The sequence below is a fragment of the Megascapheus bottae genome, chromosome 2 (assembly GCF_031878675.1).
Source record: "Megascapheus bottae isolate mThoBot1 chromosome 2, mThoBot2.hap1, whole genome shotgun sequence".
NCBI classification, from domain to species: domain Eukaryota; kingdom Metazoa; phylum Chordata; class Mammalia; order Rodentia; family Geomyidae; genus Megascapheus; species Megascapheus bottae.
The window spans coordinates 88,116,625-88,135,379 of NC_143510.1; the positions used below are offsets into that span (position 1 = coordinate 88,116,625).

The window sequence follows — 18,755 nt, forward strand, 5'->3', positions numbered from 1 at the left end:
CTGAGGGCTCTACCTGACCATAGAACCAAGCTGTGTTCCTGGGAGCAGCAAGGGCTCCAGATCCTGGCTTCTCTCTCCTCACCATGGTGTGTTTCAGATCGGGAAGCTACGCAGTGAGCTGGAGATGGTGAGCGGGAATGTGAGGGTGATGTCAGAGATGCTGACAGAGCTGGTACCCACCCAGGCAGAGCCCTCAGACCTGGAGCTGCTACAGGTGAGTTAGAAGCGTCCCATCAGGCTCCACTGCTCCCTCCCTACCTGCCCACACATGAATTCTCCCCAGCCCACAGGCATCTTCGGAGCTCACTTGGAATTCCTGGGGGCAGTGGAAGGTGTTGGAAACGGGGACTGTGGACTATTTCAAATTGATTAGAATTCAGATCTCAGCTATACTACTTGCTGGCTTGAACCAAGTAGCCCCTTGTGCTCTAAGTTCCTCGTGTGTATGAATTCTGGACTTGATTCTTGAGTGAGGTTTTGCATGTAGGTAGACCACCTCATCCTGTGCCTGGTAAAGCTAGATGGTGAGATTTCTACCCCCTTAGAACCTGCAGGTAAGCAGCAGGCAGGGTGGAGTAGTATGGGGTGTTTCTTTCATTTTGTCCTGTTTTGTTGTGTTGTGTTATACTAGAACTAGAGCCTGAATTTAGGGCTTACACTTTTCTTTTTGCCAGTCTTGGGCTTCAAACTCAGGGCCTGAATACTGTACTTGGGCTTTCTCAAGGCTAGCGCTCTACCACTTGAGCCACAGCACCACTTCCAGCTTTTTCTATGTCTATGTATGCGGTACTGAGGAATCGAACCCAGGTCTTCAGGCATGCTAAGCAAGTACTCTACCACTAGGCCAAAGTCTCGGCCCCTTTTTTTTTTTCCATCAGTGGAGGACTTGAACTCTGGGCCTGGGCACTATCCCTGAGCTCTTTAACTCAAGGCTAGTATTCTACCACTTTGAGCCACAGCACCACTTCTGATTTTCTGGTGGTTAATTGGAGATAAGAGTCTCATGGACTTTCAGGCTGGCTTTGAACCACAATCCTCAAATCTCAGCCTCTGAATAACTAAGATTACAGGCATGAGCTCCCCATGCTCGGCTAGCACCTTACACTTTTTTTTTTCTTCTTTCGTTTTTTGCTTAAGGCCAGCACCTCCAGTTTTGGATTTTGCTGGCCAGTTGGAGAAAAGAATCTGAGAGATTTGTCTTTCTGGGCAGACTTTGAACTACAATCCTCAGATATGTTTTGTGAGTAGCTGGGATTATAGGTATGAGGCACCTGTGCCCAGCAGTGTGAGGTTTTAGGATTTTTTTGTTTGTTTTTTCTTGTTGTTGCTGTTTTGTTTTGTTTTTGTCAGTCATGGGACTTGAACTCTGGGCCCGGGTGCTATCCCTGAGTTCTTCAGCTTAAGGCTACTGCCCTACCCCTTGAGCCACAGTGTCACTTCTGGTTTTCTAGTGGTTAATTAGAGACAAGAGTCTCATGGACTTTAGTCCTGGGCTGGATATGAACCATGATCCTCAGATCTCAGCCTCCTGAAAAGTAGGATTATAGGTGTGAGTCACCTCGCCTGCTGGTATGAGTTTTGATAAGCAGGTATCTAGCTAAGTCAGGTGGAGCTGTTGGTTTTCATTCCTGTGTGTTACGTTATTCTCATGATCCAGTACCCAGCTGAGGGGCCAGTAGAGCAGAAAAGAATGTGTTTGTAGGGAAGTCATGGAGAAAACTAGAAACCACCTGCCCACCAAGGCCCAGAGCCACCAGAATCCCTGAGGGGGCAGAGTGCTTGATGCCCTCCCACTAGGCCTGAGACCTCAGGAGCAGGTCTCCGTGTCACTGTGACTTACATGCTATACTGGTCTAGCAGCTGACTTGCTCAGGGGTGCCCACACAGGGGATAGGAGGTAAAGCAGGAATGTCAGGTTGAAGGACTCATGCATTTGAGGACTAGAAAAGGTTGTAAATCTGGCTGGGCACAGTGGTTCACTCCTGTAATCGTAGCTACTGAGGAGGCTCAGATCTGAGGATCAAGGTTCAAAGCCAGCCCAGGCACAAAAGGACCTGAGACTCTAATCTCCAATGAACCTCTAGAAAACAGGAAGTGGGGCTTGGCTCAAGGGTAGGGTGGTAGCCTTAAGTGGAAGAGCTCAGAGACAGCGCTCAGGCCAAGTTCAAGCCCCATGACCCACAAAAAAAAAAAAAAAAAAAGAAAGAAAGAAAAGAAAAGGTTTTAAATCAGAATTACTACTGTGCAACTCATTTCCTTTCCCTAGCCAAGGCCATGCAATATGAGTGGTCTTGGGGACTCAGAGACTGAAGCCAACTGGCAAAGTTGGCATGGTGACAGCTCCAATGTAATGGATTCTTCCCAGGTGCCAGGCTCTTTCTACATACTTGATGTACATTCAGTTGACCCTTTTACTATGCCTAGTCTCCAAGTCAGGAAGCTAAGGCAAAGCGAAGCAAAATGACATGCCAAAGGCCGTGTCACTGGCAAACAGCCAGAGCTGGAGTTAATCCAGGGGGCCTAGCTTCAAATACTGCCCTTGTGTTCTTGCCAGTCGCCATCATGAAAGCGGAAAGAAAATGGTCATGGGAGGAAAAACGGGGAGGCCCCAGGATGTTGAAAGCCATCCTGCACTGTCCTGCTCTGGTACTATAGCAGATGACGACATCCTGAATGCCCTGAGAGGGGAAGATCAGCAGGGTTCACAGTTAGCCAAAGCAAATACTGGAGCCTAGCCTAGTCCCAGTGATCTCTACAGGAGAAAAGTACGCTACAGCCAAGCCAGCAGTCAGGACCCGGCACCTGTTCAGCAGCAGGTGCCTGAGGAAAGTCACCTTCTAAGGCTGTGGCTTCCAGTTTCTTCCTCTTTCTCCCAAACAACTTTAAATGGTCAAAGGCCAGTAACATGGTATCTAAAGGCAGAGCAGGATCCTGGAACAGAAGAAAGACAGTTTTGGGGAAACTGGTGGAACCCAAATAAAGTGTGCATAGTTTGGTTAATAGTATTGTGCCTGTGTTATTATTTAGTTTTTACAAGTGTCAGACTGGGTGAAGGGTACATGGAAACTCTGTATGTTATCACTGAACCCTTTCTGTCAGTCTAAAATTATTCCAAAATAACAAGCTTATTAAATGAAAGTAGTTGGGCACTGGTGGCTTACATCTGTGATCCTAGCTACTCAGGAGACTAAGCTATGAAGATTGTGCCTCAAAGCCAGCCCAAAAAGGAAAGTGGCAGTGTGACTCGAGCAGTAGAGTGCTAGCCTTGAGCAAAAGGACACATAGGGCAGAGCTCAGGCCAGAGAGAGAGAGAGAGAAGAAAGGAAGGAAGGAAATGACAAGGAAAAAATTCAAAACCAGCGTATATAAGTAGTAATTGGAGTCATCTAGCTTGTTTCTAATACACTAGAGAACATGTTACAGTTCGCTTAGCCAGCCCTACAGTATCAGGGTGTTCAAGTGCAAAATGTTGGCAGCAGAAACTTTATTCTGGAACTTTCAGAAAGCCAACTTAAGCCAGAAGAACAAACTAGCATTTTGGTTAAGATTTGAGCATAGAGCCAGGTGCAGTGCTGCTCAACTCAGCTCCTGGGGAGACTGAGGCAGGACATGTGGCTCGAAGCCAGCCTGGACAGCCTAATGAAACACCACCTCAAATTAATTGGTTCCCTTAATTTTGTGTATGCTATTGGGAAGTGAAATTCAGATCATATTTGTAGAACCCCCAGAGCCATTCCATGGACTCCCAAAGACCAGTTTAGAAACTGGCCATCCTCCAGAGCAGGCCTAGGCTAAAGCCCCCTTGGTAGGCTGTGTGAGCAGTGTCTCACCTTTTCCCCTGCAGGAGCTGAACCGCACATGCCGAGCCATGCAGCAGCGGGTCCTAGAGCTCATCCCACGCATCTCTAACGAGCAGCTGACAGAGGAGCTGCTCATGGTCAATGACAACCTCAACAACGTGTTTCTGCGCCACGAACGGTAGCCCTCCACTCCCGTGTTCTTGTCGCTCTGGCCTCCTCACCGCTGTAGCTTTTCCTCATCTCCCTCTCAAACACAAGGCGGGCCACAGAGGGCACATAGCATGGACCATCTCCTTCGAGCACTCCTGTGATCCCTTCCTGGAGTTAGCTCTGTACCCATACATGGTGTAGTCAAATTACTTAATTAGGGCATTCGTTTCTTTTTTTTTTTTTAATTAGTGTGGGACTGAGGCTTGACCTCAGTGTCTAAGCTGTCCCTTAGCTTTTTCACTCAAGGCTAGTACTCTACTACTTCAATGGAGCCCAGCTCTACTTCTGATTTTTTACTGGTTAATTGGAGATAAGAATCCCACAGACTCCTTCCCACATTGTATTTGATCCTCAGATCTCAGTCTTCTGTGTAGGTAGATTACAATTGTGAACCATCAGTGCCTGGACAAGAGTTTTATGACTGCAAGCTACATATACCCGTCCTGCCCAAGTTAGGCAGGGGAGAATTTATTAGGAGAACAGCCTTTATTAACAAACAGGTAGCTTTCAGAACCCGAAGAAAAGCAGGACAGTAAAGCCTCCTCACAAGCAAAGCAAGTCCTCAGAGCAAGCCAAGAACCTCCTGGACTGGACTGTGTCCCCAGGGTGCTGCCTTCGAGTGGATCCACCCCAAACACTTGACCGGCTTGTCTTCCTGTGCAAGAGTCAGGGCCCCAGCAGGGACTGGTGGCTTCGTTCCACTGTGCCCTCCATGACTGTCCCACCAGGATGGTGTAGCCAGGAGGCGCAGCTCCCCAGAGGCACACTCAGGTGTGTTGCCAGGGAGGGAGGAGGGCTGCTAGGCCCCACAAGCTGTGGTTGTCACACTCCCTGTGCTGTGACAGAGCTGGTCCAGTAGAAGTTGTGGAGAAAAGTCTGTAAAGTGCTCAGTGTACCTGGTAACAGTGCTAGTTCTGCTGGCCACTGTCAGCCCTTGGTGCCTTTCTCTTGTCTTCACTCATCAGCAGATTGGGATGGAACCCTGCCAAGTCACATCTCCCCAGCCTCTCCTGCTTGTTGGCCCAGTAGAAAAAGGTCCCCTCTTTGTGGTTTCAGACAGGCAGCCATGTGATCGTCCCCCAGTTTGCCAGTGCTTTCTGGGTCCTAGCCACTGCTACTCAGACCTAGACAGCTGTAGCTCAAGTGGAGTGGTCTAGCACCAGCCTTAAGCAAGTATGCCAAGTGAGTGTGCAAGGCCCTGAGTTCAAGGCCCAGTCGTGGCACAGAACAAACAACAGTGATGGATAGGGCTGGAGCATGGCCTAGTGGTAGAATGTTCACCTAGCATGCACAAAGTCCTGAGTCTGATTCCTTGGTACTGCATACATAGGAAAAACTGGAAGTGGTGCTGTGGCTCAAGTGACAAAGCACTGTCCTTGTGCAAAAAGTGCCCAAGGACAATGCCCAGGACCTGAGTTCAAGCCCTGGACCTGGCAAAAAAAAAAAAAAAAAAAAAAAAGTGATGGATGACACCAAGACCAGCCCTTGCTCTGCTCCTCCTACCTCCCCAGCACTTTGGTTCCATAAGGCAGGAGATGTGTCCTACTGTGCCTAGGAGAGCCACCACACCCCCCAGGTGTGGAAGTCTGTAGCAGAGGATACTTTTTGTTCTTTTTGTGTTATGCCTTCCTGTGGATATCATTTAGATTGAAATCCTTCTCCGCAATCCTTTGGGACAGTGGATGTGCACTGGATTTGTCCAGGCCAGACCAGGATGCCTTGTCACCCTCACGGTGACCCACTGTGTTGACTTTTGAGACAGGCAGTGTGAAAAGCTTAGCTGTGGGGCTCTACCTGGGGGCCTCTGTCCCTTTGACTGGGGTCTTCTTTTTTTTTTTTCTTTTATCCTTCCTACATCCCCCGCTTTTCTCTCTGACTGGAGTCTTTCGTCTTGTAGGTTTGAACGGTTCCGAACAGGCCAGACTGCCAAGGTAAGGGGCAGTCTGTAAGTCAGTGTTGATGAGGAGAAGCAATGGTATTGTTCTTACCCCTCTCCCTGATGCCCTGCACATGGTGGTGCTTCTTCCCACCCAGTCTCCTTCTGACTCCTTACGCCACTGCTCCTTTAAGAGAGACAGGCTCTGCCAGCAGCTAGAACCTCAGGGCCTTCCCAGCCTCCCGGGGGCTGTGGCTGAGCTGGGTCTAGAATGGCAAGGGAACAACTCCCTAACTCCCAGTCAGAACTGCTTGGGCCCCAGAGACAGATCCTGGGGCAGAGAACACGGGCCTTAGTGCTTCTGGAAGAAGGGAAGGAAGGAGGCTGCAGTAGGACATCTCCCTTCTCCTAGGCCACACGTGAGACCGAGCCAGCAGCTGACCTCATCGACATGGGCCCTGACCTGGCGACCACAAGCAACCTCTCATCCCAACTGGCAGGAATGAGTAAGTGTGGGCTCAGCTAATGGCGCCTTCCAGTGCTTGAGCAGCGCCCACCTGCAGGGGTTTTCCCATTCCTCACCAGTAGCGGAGCACTAGTCCAGACCCCACCGCAGTGGAATCTTTTCTAAGGGTTGATCATTAGAAGAAAGCACATTGTTCTACCCCTAAGGATCCGGGCCCTGAATCCACTGACCCCACAAATCCCACTGTCCCTCCCCACTGATTCTCCATGACTCAGATCATCTGGGCAAGTCTGGGCACGTCACTGAAACTCAGTAATGGAATGGGCCCTCCTGCATGCTCCTGGGTCAGGAACACTGAGCAAGCTAAGCCCAGCAACAGGCTGAGAGCAGGGCTGGGACAGAGGATGCTAGGGATTGAACCCATCCAAGGCCATGCCTAAGATAGGTCAGCACTCTATTCCTGAACTACTTCGCTAGCCTCTTTGGTGCCTGTGGGTTGGGGTAGAGAATGTGGTTTGAGATGAGGCCTCTCTATGTATCCCAGGCTGGCCTAAAATCCACAGTTCTGCCTTCATTTCCCAAGTGCTGCGATTACAAGCATGCACAACTACAGCCACCTATACTCTTGATACATGATAGTAGTTAGCATTGTCACGGGAATTGGTTTTAATATCAATGATTCCCTGTTTCATGCAAACCTAGGAAATCATTCAGATCCCACTTTAAGTCCCACTGAGACTACAAGTTAAGTCTCTGCTGCTTTCCCAGCAGATAAAACAGCCATGGGGAGAAGAATGGAAGGGGTTACCCTCTGCCCACAGGCACGTTCCCTCTGCCACATACTCACAGGCCTGTTGCTCTTCTAGCACCAAGCCCTGGGCTCAGCAGGAGCCACTGGGCAGTAGGAGAATCTTTCACATGTCTTTTCTGCCCCTGTAGACCTGGGCTCCAGCAGTGTGAGGGCTGGTCTGCAGTCTCTGGAGGCTTCTGGACGCTTGGAAGATGAGTTTGACATGTTTGCACTTACCCGGGGCAGCTCTCTGGCTGACCAACGGAAAGGGTGAGTGACTTGGTCCTGCAGGTACTGGCTTTCCATTGAGGAAAGAGCCCCTTTCGGGACCCCTGTTCCTGGCCTGCTGGTGAACACACCAGGGAGGAAGGCACACATCCCCTAATCCAGCCCAGTGTGGCCAGGAGAGCCTTGTGGCCAGAGAACAGACTGTATACTCCATAGGCAGGGATGGGACAGGAATGCCTGCAAGTCCATGGTAACAGCATGTCACAGTCTCTGTGCACGGACAGAGCAGGCAACTGAGGCACTGGGAGACCATGTCTGTACCCCTGGTACAGTTCAGAATTCAGGGCTGTGTGATTTCAAAACATAGTATGTCCACCTCCCCACTCTACCACCACTACCCAGCACCCTACTGCCCATATCCACCCCAAAGGGTAGCGAATCCTCAGGGACTTTCACCTCACTTCTGTCCTGGAGCCTCTCTTAGTTTCCAGAGGGGAAACCTTGTGCACAACAAGGCAGAACTGTAGCCTTCCTCGACGCTGTCTGTTCTTGGGGACAAACTCAGCAGCCTGAAACGCCCTGCACTGGCCCCAGCTCCCCAAGCGTGAGTCCACACATGCCTGCGGCTGGCATGGGTCAGTGGGGCTGCGCGTGGCCCTGCCCTCTTATCAGAACCAGTCTGGGCCATGAGCCAGAGATGTCGCATGCTGATCAGTCAGTACTTGCAAGCCCAGGTCCAACAGGCCACGGCTGTCCTGGAGTTAGGGACACTGCTGACACTCCTGTGCACATGGAGCCTAATGAGCTGGGGGGATCTGCAGCCAAGAAAGCAGCCATTGGCATGGGCCCCCAGGGCAGCACTACTGGCCATACTAGAGAGCAACTGACAGAGGAACACTCTTGCACTGTTGCTTCCCTGGGGAAGCTCCAGTTGATGAGCTGGCTCTCCAGAGGCTGTAATCACACACACGTGCTCAGTGCAAGCATCATGGACACAGAGCTGGGGCAAGCAGCTCCACAGACTACAGGGTGGGGTAGGCATGGAAGGGGTGGGTGGTCAGGAAGCATTTCAGCCACTGGAACAGCATGTACAGAGTTTCAGATTTGCACTGGCTTCTGCCCAGGTCACAAATAGACAGAAGGGAACGAACGCTGAGAGGATAGCTGGAGCCAGGCAGGCCACATCACAGCAGCTAGATTTTGTAGTAATCAGTAGGAAGCATATCGCATCTTTAAAATTCCCTTTAGCTGTGCACACCTGAAATAATATCCAGAACCTTCTCTGGCCTTTGGTTCTCTTGTAGGCCCTGCCTCAGAATTGGGCTGCGCCTTAACAGAAAACACCAGGGAAAAGACTGTGCCCTAGCCCCAGTGCCTCTTCCCTCTGACCTCCTACTTGCCTGGCTGGCCCACCCTTAAACTTCTTTTGGACCTTCTATCTCTGATTATCTGACTACATGTGAAAAACTAAAGTCAGCAGGGACATAAGAATAAAACAGTAAGCAACAGAGAAAAAAACCTGGAAAGACCCACAGAATATGGAGAGATAGCATTAAAAGGTTTCACTCTGGAGTGGCCAAAAAATAAAAAGCCTGGTCCCTGCTTTACTCTAGCTTACAACTGGCCCTGCCTTTACCTTGGAGATTTCTAGTTCTGCTCCTGCTGCAGCCACAGCTGACAGCATCATAGCCCATCATGCTGACAAAGCCCTTCCATTTGGGATACTGGTGGCCCGCTCATGCTGTTAGGGTACCTCAGGCAGGTCTTCCAGAGGCAGGACTTTCCTCCTCGCCTTTTTCCCACCATCCCCCTGGGGAGCCTCTTTCCCAAGAATCACTTAGACAAGTAGCCTTGCTCAGCAGCGTCGCTGAAACCATCTGAGGAAAGAAAGTGCTTCCCCCCTCCCCACTCTGTGTAGGGTCTGCAGTGCTAAGTCAGGTGGGCTTCTTCCAGAGTGAAGGACAGGTAGTTGTGTGTGTGTGTGTGTGTGTGTGTGTGTGATGTACTAGAACTTGAACTAGGGCCTTATACTCTCATTTAGCCTTTTCATTCAAGGCTGGCACTTTACCACTTAAGCCATAACTCCACTTTTGCCTTCCCCCCACCCTTGGACCTGAACTCAGGACCTGGACATTGTCCTTGAGCTTTTTTTGCTCATCCAGGTTTTGGATGTTTAACTAGAGATAAAAGTCTCAAGGAGGTCTGAGAGTTTGGCCTAGTGGTAGAGTACTAGCCTTAGCATGCACCAAGATCCAGGTTTGATTCCTCAGTACCACATACATAGGAAAGCCAGAAGTGATGCTGTGGCTCAAGTGGTAGAGCAATAGCCTTGAGGAAAGCCAAAGCCCTGAATTCAAGCCCCAAGACTGGCAAAAAAAAAAAAAAAAGTCTCAAGGAGGGCAGGGTGGCTCACATCTGTAATCCTAGCTACTCAAGAGGCTGAGATCTGAGGATCATGGTTCAGAGCCAGCCCAGGCACTAAAAAACCATGAGACTCATCTCCTATTAATCACTAGAAACCTAGAAGTGGAACTGAGGCTCAAGGAAGAGTGGGGGTGGTAGCCTTGAGCTGAAGAGCTCAGGGACAGCACCCAGGCCCAGAGTTCAAGCCCCATGACTCACACAAAAAAAGTCTCAAGTTGGGCCAGGAGGTTGGCCTAGTGGTAGAGTGCTTGCCTAGCATGCACAAAGACCCAGGTTCCATTCCCTGGTACCACATATATAGAAAAGGCCAAAAGTGGTGTTGTGGCTCAGGTGGTAGAGCTCTAACCTTGAGGAAGCCCAAAGACAATGCTTAGCCCCTGAGCTCAAGCCCAAGACTGGAAAAAAAAAAAAAAATTTCAAGGACTTTCTTGCCCAGGCTTGGCTTCAATTCTTTGATCTCAGCCTCCTAAGTAGCTAGGCTTACAGGTGTGAGCCATCAATTCCTGGCCTACTTGTGGCCTTTTGTTAGTTAATTGGAGTCTCATAGATTTGTCTACTCAGGCTGGCTTTAAACCGTGATCTGCAGATCTCAGTCTACTAAGTAGGTAAGATTAAATCCTCCAGTGTCTAGCTATTGCCGATGGCTTCTGAGTGTATGAACTGGTCATACTTTCCATGTCTTCCTACACATGCCAACCTATTAGAGACAGCAGTGTGGCCACTTGCATGCCATGACCTCACAGACCAGAGAACAGAATACCCTCAGTCTGTGGCATCACTTCCCTCCAGTTTCTCATTCCCAGACTTAGCCAGGAATACACTTCCCAGGCCACCCTGCTATGAAGGTGGATCAGTAAGAAGCAGCCATCTTCCTGCTGGCAAACTAGTGCCAGATGGTCCCTCCCCCAGAAGTTTGCACCCTCACTGTCAGCAGCAGGACTCCCCAATTCAGACACAGCTGAATGCAACCACAAGTGTTACACTGAGCTGGAAGGGTCCATAGATAATGCCCCATGTGCATTGGCCACTGGAGCTATTTCCAGCCCCTTAACTTGGCCAAACGTGGTTACAGTCATCAGGTCTTATTCCTGATCTTTGGCCACTCTCCCTAAATTCACTAGCTTTTGCTGATGCCTGTCACATAGATTGCATGCCTGAGCCTAACTCCTGAGGCAGAAAATGAGAACCTTCCTTCCATTCCCAGGAGAGCTGGGCCCAGCCTATGTCATTATATGACCTGAGCCATCCCTCTCTGCCTGCCCCCCCCCCCCAAGGTCTACATAGTCCCCTCAGTCCTCACACTCTCTGGCAGGTGGTCTGCTGAGCCTAAGCAGCATCTGATACCCTGGTTGTCTGTTTCAGGGTGAAATACGAAGCCCTCCAAGCCACAGATGGCCTGGCTGGAGCCCTCGACGCACGACAACAGAGCACCAGTGCGGTAAGCAGAAGTGTCCAGGCTCACCCAGATCTTCCAGAAAGAAATGGGGGAAGCCCAATGCTGGCTGGTCCCAACCCTGACCCACCACATACAGATGCAAAAGGCCAAGCCTTTGTAAGTTGGCCCTTGTGGCTAATGCGTCAGTTCCAAATTGACAGTCAAGGAGATGGCTGGAGAGGTTGTCATGTAGTCCATGCTTAGCCAGCCAGCCTCAGACCCAAGGCTACAAGGAGCTGGCATCCTGCAGCCCTGGTTACATCCCTTGCTGTCACATACCAGCTGTGGGTCCTCAGGCAGATTTTCCATCCTTCCAAACATGGTTCTTCCTCTCCACCTGGAGCCTCTAGCAGCTGCAGCCATTGTGCATTCAGTGGGCGGTGTGGGAGCATGCGCATCTGCACTCAGCCAGCGTCAGCGTCCAGTGCCTGTCACAGCCCCCTCAATGCTCTCCAGAGACCTGCCACCTGTAAGAGCACAAGTGGAGGGCAGTGAGAGGCCTAACACAGCCACGTGTTTGCTGCACTGCAAGAATGCAAGCACAACGCTTGCACCTTTGAGCATGCACCTGGTGGTGTGAGAGCTGATGCTTCAGTGAGCAGAGCAGCTCTGTGGGAGGTGGCTGGCAGGGGAGCTGGAAGATGCTGAGGAAGCAGGGTATGGTAGATGGATTCTAAGGCTAGGTGGGCTGGGGATGAGAGAGGAAGTGTGAGATGATAGGGAGCCAGAGACCTCGGGGAGGCTGAGAGGTCTATGGCTTCTGTCCCAATATGTCAGAACTGGGCAGACCCTCTTTGAAAGTTAAGGGCCCCCATGGATGCTTGCCCTTTCTCCAGCTGCTAAGAGCCTCACTCCTGCCTGATCTCCTGGCCCTGCACACACATGCCTCCCTTCATCAATAGGCTGACACAGTGAACAGAACAGTGGGTTCTGGACAGCCAAAGATGGGAATCCAAGGATCTTCAATCTAGCAGGACACATGGCCATCTAAGCAAAGAAAATGATGCTCAAGACAAGGGGTGGGCAGCTGTCCCAGCCTGCCCAGCTGGGGGCTTCTACCCTTGACTAACATGCCCCTTGCCTTCCAGACCCCTGCCACCCAGGCTCGAATCATGGAGGACATTGAGCAGTGGCTGTCCACGGATGTGGTACGTTCCAGCTCACCCTTTCCTCACATAGGGGTCTCATTTTTTTGTGTGTGGGTCATGGGACTTAAACTCTGGACCTGCATGCTCTGGACCTGCATGCTCTGGACCTGCGTGCTGTCCCTGTGCTCTTCAGCTCAAGGCTTCACGCCCTCCCTCCTCTCCACCCCTGCCCCATTTTCTAGTTATTAATTGGAGAAAAGAGTCTCATGGTCTTTAGTGCCCGAACTAGATTTGAACCTCGATCCTCAGATCTTGGCCTTCTGAGTAGCTAGGCTTTACAGGCATGAGCCACTGGGCCTGTCTGGGGATTTCATTTTATCATGGAGAATGAACGGCCACTAGGCCAGAATAGAGTGGTACAGTCCCCTGGGCCAGGTGAACAGCTGCTGAGAAGGGGCGTATGTCAGTGTCCTCATCCCTCCCAAGCTCAGTACTCCCCCAGCTACATCCCAGAGGAGGGCAGTACCCAAAGACCTCCAACCCCACTACTGCTGACCCCAGGGAGCAGAAGAGGTGGAGGCAGACTCGGCTTTGATGCTGAGGGCTCTTTCTCTGCCCCCACCTTCCCACCCAGGTACGGAGTAGCAAAGGAGACTGGGCCTGCTATGCCCAGAGGCTGCATTCCTCTACTGGCAAAGTCAGGCAGGGCCCAGAAGCTGGACCTTTCTGGGTCAGAAACCTTACTCTATCTCTGCTCCCTAGCTTTAGCTTCAATAGCTCCAGGCCTCTGTCGGTGTCATCTTTTCCTCCGCAGAGCCAGATGGTCTACCCCTCTGGACACTGAGTGGAAAGGAATTGGGCACTGGAGACCACTAGCACCTGTGCCCTGCACTTGTCAGTCTGTAGACCCATTTTAGCTTCCAACACCACCAAGTTAGCCTGAGACTTCCCATTTTACTTCACTTTTAAATTTTCTTGTTGCTATTGTCCCGATTGTGGGGTTTGAACTCAAGGCAGGTCTTGTACTCACTCTACTTTCTTTGTCACATCTGGTTCTGTATCTGAGCTATGCCTTCAGTCCAGCATTTTGCTAGTTAATTGGAGGAATGTCTCCAAGGATTCTCTGCACAGGCTGGCTTTGAACCATGAGCCTCCCAATTTTAAAGGATGAAGAGACACCCCAGGTCTTGTAGCTCAAAGAGGGGGTGAGTCAAGGCTTAGGACCTAGCTTCCTCTTGGACTGCAGGAGCAGTCCAGTAACTACTAATCTCTGCTCCTTTCTTTCTGAATCCTTAGGGGCATGATACAGAAGAGCCCACAGGTGTCACCAGTGAAGGTAGTAGAACCCCCACCCTGGCCCCCACCACTCCCCAGGCTCTGTGCACCAGACCTACCCTCCCCATCTTCCCACAGAATTTGACAAGTTCCTGGAAGAACGCGCCAAAGCCGCTGACCGGCTGCCCAATCTGGCCAGCCCCTCCACTGAGGGGCCCCCGGGGCCCCGTCCTGGTGCAGCCCCTCGGAGGAAGACCCAGGAGAAGGATGATGACATGCTGTTTGCCTTATGATTGTGGGGCCTGGTACCCTCAACCCATGGGCCCCATTGCTCCCATACCCCAGCTGGGGCCTCTTCCCCTCCCTTGGTATTAAGGCTGCTTTGGGGGTATTCTGTTACCCCATTCTCTCCTCCTTAGGATGGAGCAGATCCAGCTATGGCTGGGCCATGCTGCCTGGGGCCTTGGGGGCAAGAAGATTAACAGAGGACACAGGTCAGCCTCCATCAGAATCATGGCTGCTCCTACCTCCCTCGCCACCCTGCCAACCACTAAGACTTTGCTGAGAACTGGAGGCCCCAACAGCCTGGCCGCTTAGTTGGCCCACTGGGTCTCCGCTGGTAGACCCTGCCTCAGAGGAGCTTTTCAGAGTCCACATTGCTGGTAGGCCAGCTAGTGGCTGGTGACAGGGAGCTCATGCTACAGCCCCACCCTCTCCAGCCCCTGCTTCATGGGGCCCAAAGGCTTTGGCTGGCTGTTGAGGGTGGGGTGGCCCCTGCTGAGCTGCTCACTGTCCAGGTACGAAGCTGCAAAGCTGCGAGTGGTGAGGCCAGACCTCAGGAGCCCAGGCAGCAAGGTGTGGCCTAGAGGATGCTGAGAGCCCAGGCCCACCGCAGTCCTTCCTCAGGGCTCCACCCACTGGGGCCCAGCTGTTGATTGGTCCTCTTATACAAGAGAGCTGCCTTTGGTACCAGCAAATAAAGGTAGAAAACCATCCTGGCAGCAGTGTGTGGCGTCTGAGGTTTGACTTGGCCAGTTCCATGAACTGCCCAGCTCATAAAAGCATAACTACACAGTCCCTGCTTTGTAGACGACAACAGTGAAGCTCAGTTTGGCTTCCCTGGCACACAGCCTATGATTCTGGGCCCCTGCAGAGATCCTAGGGCTTGGGGTACCGCCTTTCTGGATCTGTACTCTGCATACCAGGCCCCCAGGAGGCTCTGCTCTGGGTACCTCCTTACCCAGACCTGAGTGTTGAAAGCAGAAGCCTGGGGCTGGAGCAGTTTGCCTGCCCTAAAGTTCAGGCCAAGAAGAGCAGTGTGCAACATCATGCCCCACTCTGGCCTGAGCTCCTGGGTGTGAAGGAGGGTCTGCGCGAGCAGCTCCCTCTCCATCTGTCGTTCGGGAGGGGGTGAGGGGGGGCGGTAATAGGCCAGGTGGAGCTTCATCCTCCAAATACAGTTGGGTATAGGAGGCAGCTTAGGGAGGCACCAAAGCAAGCACCTTAGGCTGATCCCATCAGGGGAGGAGCACTGCCCCAAGATGACACACCCCCGCCAGCCTCAGAGTCTACAGCCATGCCACTTCACCAGCCATCCAGGCCTAGCCTGCAGACACTATGCCATCAGCCATCCAGGCCTCATCCAAGCCTAGTTCAGAGTCTTCCAACAGCCTCTTGCCAGGCACGTAGAGGGGAGCTCCCAGGAGGAAAGGCCAGGGCCTGCAGGAAAGCTCTGACCAGAGTTCCTGGCAGTCTGTCGTCAGTACCCAGCAATGGGACCTTTCAGGGGTGGTGTAGCACCTTCTGGGCAGCCCCTTTGAGCTGTTAATTACTTCATCTCTCTGTGCCTCCATTTCCTTGGTAATCTTTTTATGAATGTTATGAAGACAATCGGCACAACACCTGCCACACAGAAAATACTTCTCTACTGGGCACCACCCAGGAGCTGAGGTCACTCTGGGTACTACCCAGAGCTGAGATCTGAGGATCGAGGCTTATCGCCAGCCCAGGAAGACAAGTCCTTGAGCCTCTGATCTCCAGTTAACCAGCAGAAATCAGGAATTGGAACTGTGGCTTAAATGGTCAAGTTCTGTCCCGAGTGAAAAGGCTAAGGGGGCAGGCAAGGCCTGAGTTCAAACCCCAGGAGGGGCACACACATACACACACACACCATGTTACTGCTGTCTAGTCCAGAGTGTCCTCTGCTGTAGACACGTGTCAGTGTACTGCCCCTCTAACTCCTGGGCTGTCTCTAGGGACCTCGGCCTCCTTACTGCCTTTCATGTCCCCCTCCAGGATACCATTTGCACAGCCTCCGCCCCCCCACCCCCCCCCCCCCGCACACTATCCAGGGGACAGAACTCATCTCCCAAGCTTGGCTGCTGCCTCTTAAGTGGTCATGGCTGCCTTGAGCCTAGCCAGGGGAGCAGTGCTGGATGAATCAGGCTCTACCGCCGGGAAGTGGGGGCTTTCAGAACCCTTACTCTTCTCCAGGTGGAGAGAGGTTGGTCCAGCCCTTCCTCTGGCCAGGGCTCAAGGCCAGTGACTGGGTGACCACGCGGTGGCAGCAGTGCTGCGTGATGCAGGACATCAGTGGATTACAGAGGCTGATGCAGAGTGATTGGCCTAGAGGCTGAGAACGGGAGCCTGGACTAACCCTGTTCCATAGCCCGACTCCACTGAGACTGGAGGAAGGACTTGCTCTCTGACAGTTCCAGGTCTTGTACCTCCATATTTCAGACTCTAGCTGTGATGAGGGTTCAGGCAGACATGCTGGAGCTGGGCCCTGGGGATAATCTCAGACCATAGTCTTCCTACCTCTGCTTCCCAAGTGCCTGGGATTACAGATGTGTACCAGCATGCCCCACCCAGTTTCTTTTTTGAGTCAGGGTATTAACTGATACCTGACCTAAGCTAGCCTACAACCCAAAAGCCTGCCTCCTGGGTGCTGGATGCAGAAATTACCAGCATTATAAGCATAATATTAGGATTTGAACTCTGTCATTTAAACCCTAACTCCACTGCTGTCCTTCCTTCATTCTCATTCAATCTCAATCATGACCAGTCTTTTGGTATCATTGTCCCTCCCCTCCCTACCATCCTCCACTGAACCAACTAGTTCTTTGCTGGGTATCACTGCTGACCCAGCTCAGGTCCTACACCCTCTGGGCCACAGGGCTTCATCCCCCCCTCATGAGGCCGTTTATCTCAATGCTTCAAGGTGGGACGGGAAGAAAGAAGAAAAGAAGGGGGAGGTTTTATTTTGACTAAATGTGTTAGAGTAAGTCTCCAAAGTGATGTGCAAGTTTCTAACAATCCACACATATGTGCAAACTAGGACTTGTACCTCCAAACAACCTGTTCACTTTTTATATGGCAGAATGTCACAGATACTGGGAGTGATGGTGCATGCGTGCAATCTCAGCGATTTAGGAGGTAAAAGTGGGAGGATTGTGAGTTCAAAGCCAGCCTAAAGTACGTAGAAACATGCTGACTTGAAGGGGGAAAAAATGCAAATAAAAGGACTAGAGGTGTCACTCATGATAGAAGGCTTGCCTGACATGCACAAGGCTGTAAATTCAATCCTCAGTGTGAGAGAAGGGGGCTGGAGACATGGCTCACTGGTATTGCACCAGCTTAGAAGGCAGAAGGTGCTGAGTTCAGACCCCCGTGCTGTGAGCTTGGGCAGCAGAAGCTTCTCTCACCTTCAGGAGGCTAGGGGTCACACTAAAGCTGTGACGGGGTTGCAGAGGATCATCATTGCCCTGCATCTCTGCATGGCCACCTTCTGCACGGCAGTGACCTGTTTCTCCTTGGAGGGACACTAACCTCTATTCAGGGTATCATTGCCACATTGTACCGTAGTCATAATGTTGGAGGCTCTGTCTCCAGTCACATTGTGAGATCCTAGTGGTCAAGGCTTAGGCATGAGTTTGGGGAAACACAGGCTGTGGGTGGGCAGATGTACTGAGCCTCTAGGCTTCAGCCTTTCTCCCAGGCTCATGTGTTCTGCTCTGTGGAAATCATAGCTCTGCCATGCTGAACCCAGCCTTCTGGGTGCATTTGCAGCCCATTTGCAAGTGGCTTGCTGGCCCAGTTCCCTAGCTATGGATGGGATATGAAGGATCCACGGTGGGATCAGAAGCAGAGGAGATGGTGGAGGAGAGCAGCCCAAGTAACAGGCTGGGCCCTGGCCCCCGCCCCAGTTCCCATAACTGCCACCTATGTTTTAAAGTAGCCCTGACCTGGTAGGCTTCACCTCTGCCCATCCAAGCGCAACGCCAGAGGGAGCAGCCTCGTGAGGTGGACCCCGTCCTCCCCTTCACCTCCAACTCAGGTCTCTGGAAGCCACTTCTGCTCCTGCTCCAGGCCAGCTGGTACTCAGGGCCTCACAGCCCATGCTAGCTCCATGCTGAAGCTGCATCTCCAGCATTGGCCAGCAGAGGGGAGGACCCACGTTCCCCCAGCCTGAGCTCCTGCGGATGGGTCACAGGCAAGCAGGGAATGCACACAGATGGACAGACACAGCCCGGGAAGCAAGGGGCTTTTGGCTAGTGTGCCATCTCCTGATCCAGCACAGGGTTTCTAGAGGCACCAGGTGACAGCTTGCCTCCCCCCACACCCCATCCCATGAGCACGAAAAAGGCAGGATCACCTGTGAGGTGATCAACAGACCCAGCTTTAAGTCCAGGCAGCCACCTGCATACTGTTTGATTTGGGGCCCTTTCTCTAGGCCTCAGCTTCCCCATTTGTTGACGCAAGGAAGTGAATTCAGTGATGAAGGTCCATACTTGCTCTGCTGTGATGCCTGCTCCATAACACCCCCTCCAGAAAAGAACACAATGCAAAGGCAAAGACAGAAACCCAAATAGCAGCAGGGCTGGGGAGCAGAGCCTGGGGTTGTCTCCACCTCAAGACCAGCCAGGATTGGGGCAAGGGGGTAGTGGGGGGACTCCTGCCGTGGCTCAGGGGGGTTTTGGAGTGAAGAGCCAGGGAGCCTCAGAAGGAAGTGAAACCCAGGCTGAGACACATCCTTGTCCCAAGACCTGAGGGCCCTCCCAGAAAGGGGAAGCTGGCAGAGGACTGTGGAGGAGGGGCTAGTTGGCTGACCCCTCACTGGGGCCTTTGGCAGTTCCATTTTTAAGAGACATGAAGTCAGAAGGG

At 52.0% G+C, this 18,755-nt stretch overlaps 1 protein-coding gene across 1 annotated transcript in view; it reads left to right on the forward strand.

Annotated features, from left to right (window-relative positions):
- The window catches only part of Tom1 (target of myb1 membrane trafficking protein), a 35,982-nt gene extending 21,396 nt beyond the window's left edge, over window positions 1-14,586 (forward strand). The window contains exons 7-15 of the mRNA XM_090328593.1: window positions 98-214; window positions 3,845-3,978; window positions 5,908-5,941; window positions 6,299-6,392; window positions 7,292-7,412; window positions 11,157-11,232; window positions 12,318-12,377; window positions 13,614-13,653; window positions 13,731-14,586. Of these exons, the coding sequence (XP_090184719.1) occupies window positions 98-214; window positions 3,845-3,978; window positions 5,908-5,941; window positions 6,299-6,392; window positions 7,292-7,412; window positions 11,157-11,232; window positions 12,318-12,377; window positions 13,614-13,653; window positions 13,731-13,885 (831 nt within the window). The 3' untranslated portion in view covers window positions 13,886-14,586. The remainder of the gene's footprint in view (window positions 1-97; window positions 215-3,844; window positions 3,979-5,907; window positions 5,942-6,298; window positions 6,393-7,291; window positions 7,413-11,156; window positions 11,233-12,317; window positions 12,378-13,613; window positions 13,654-13,730) is intronic.
- Window positions 14,587-18,755: the final 4,169 nt, after the last annotated feature.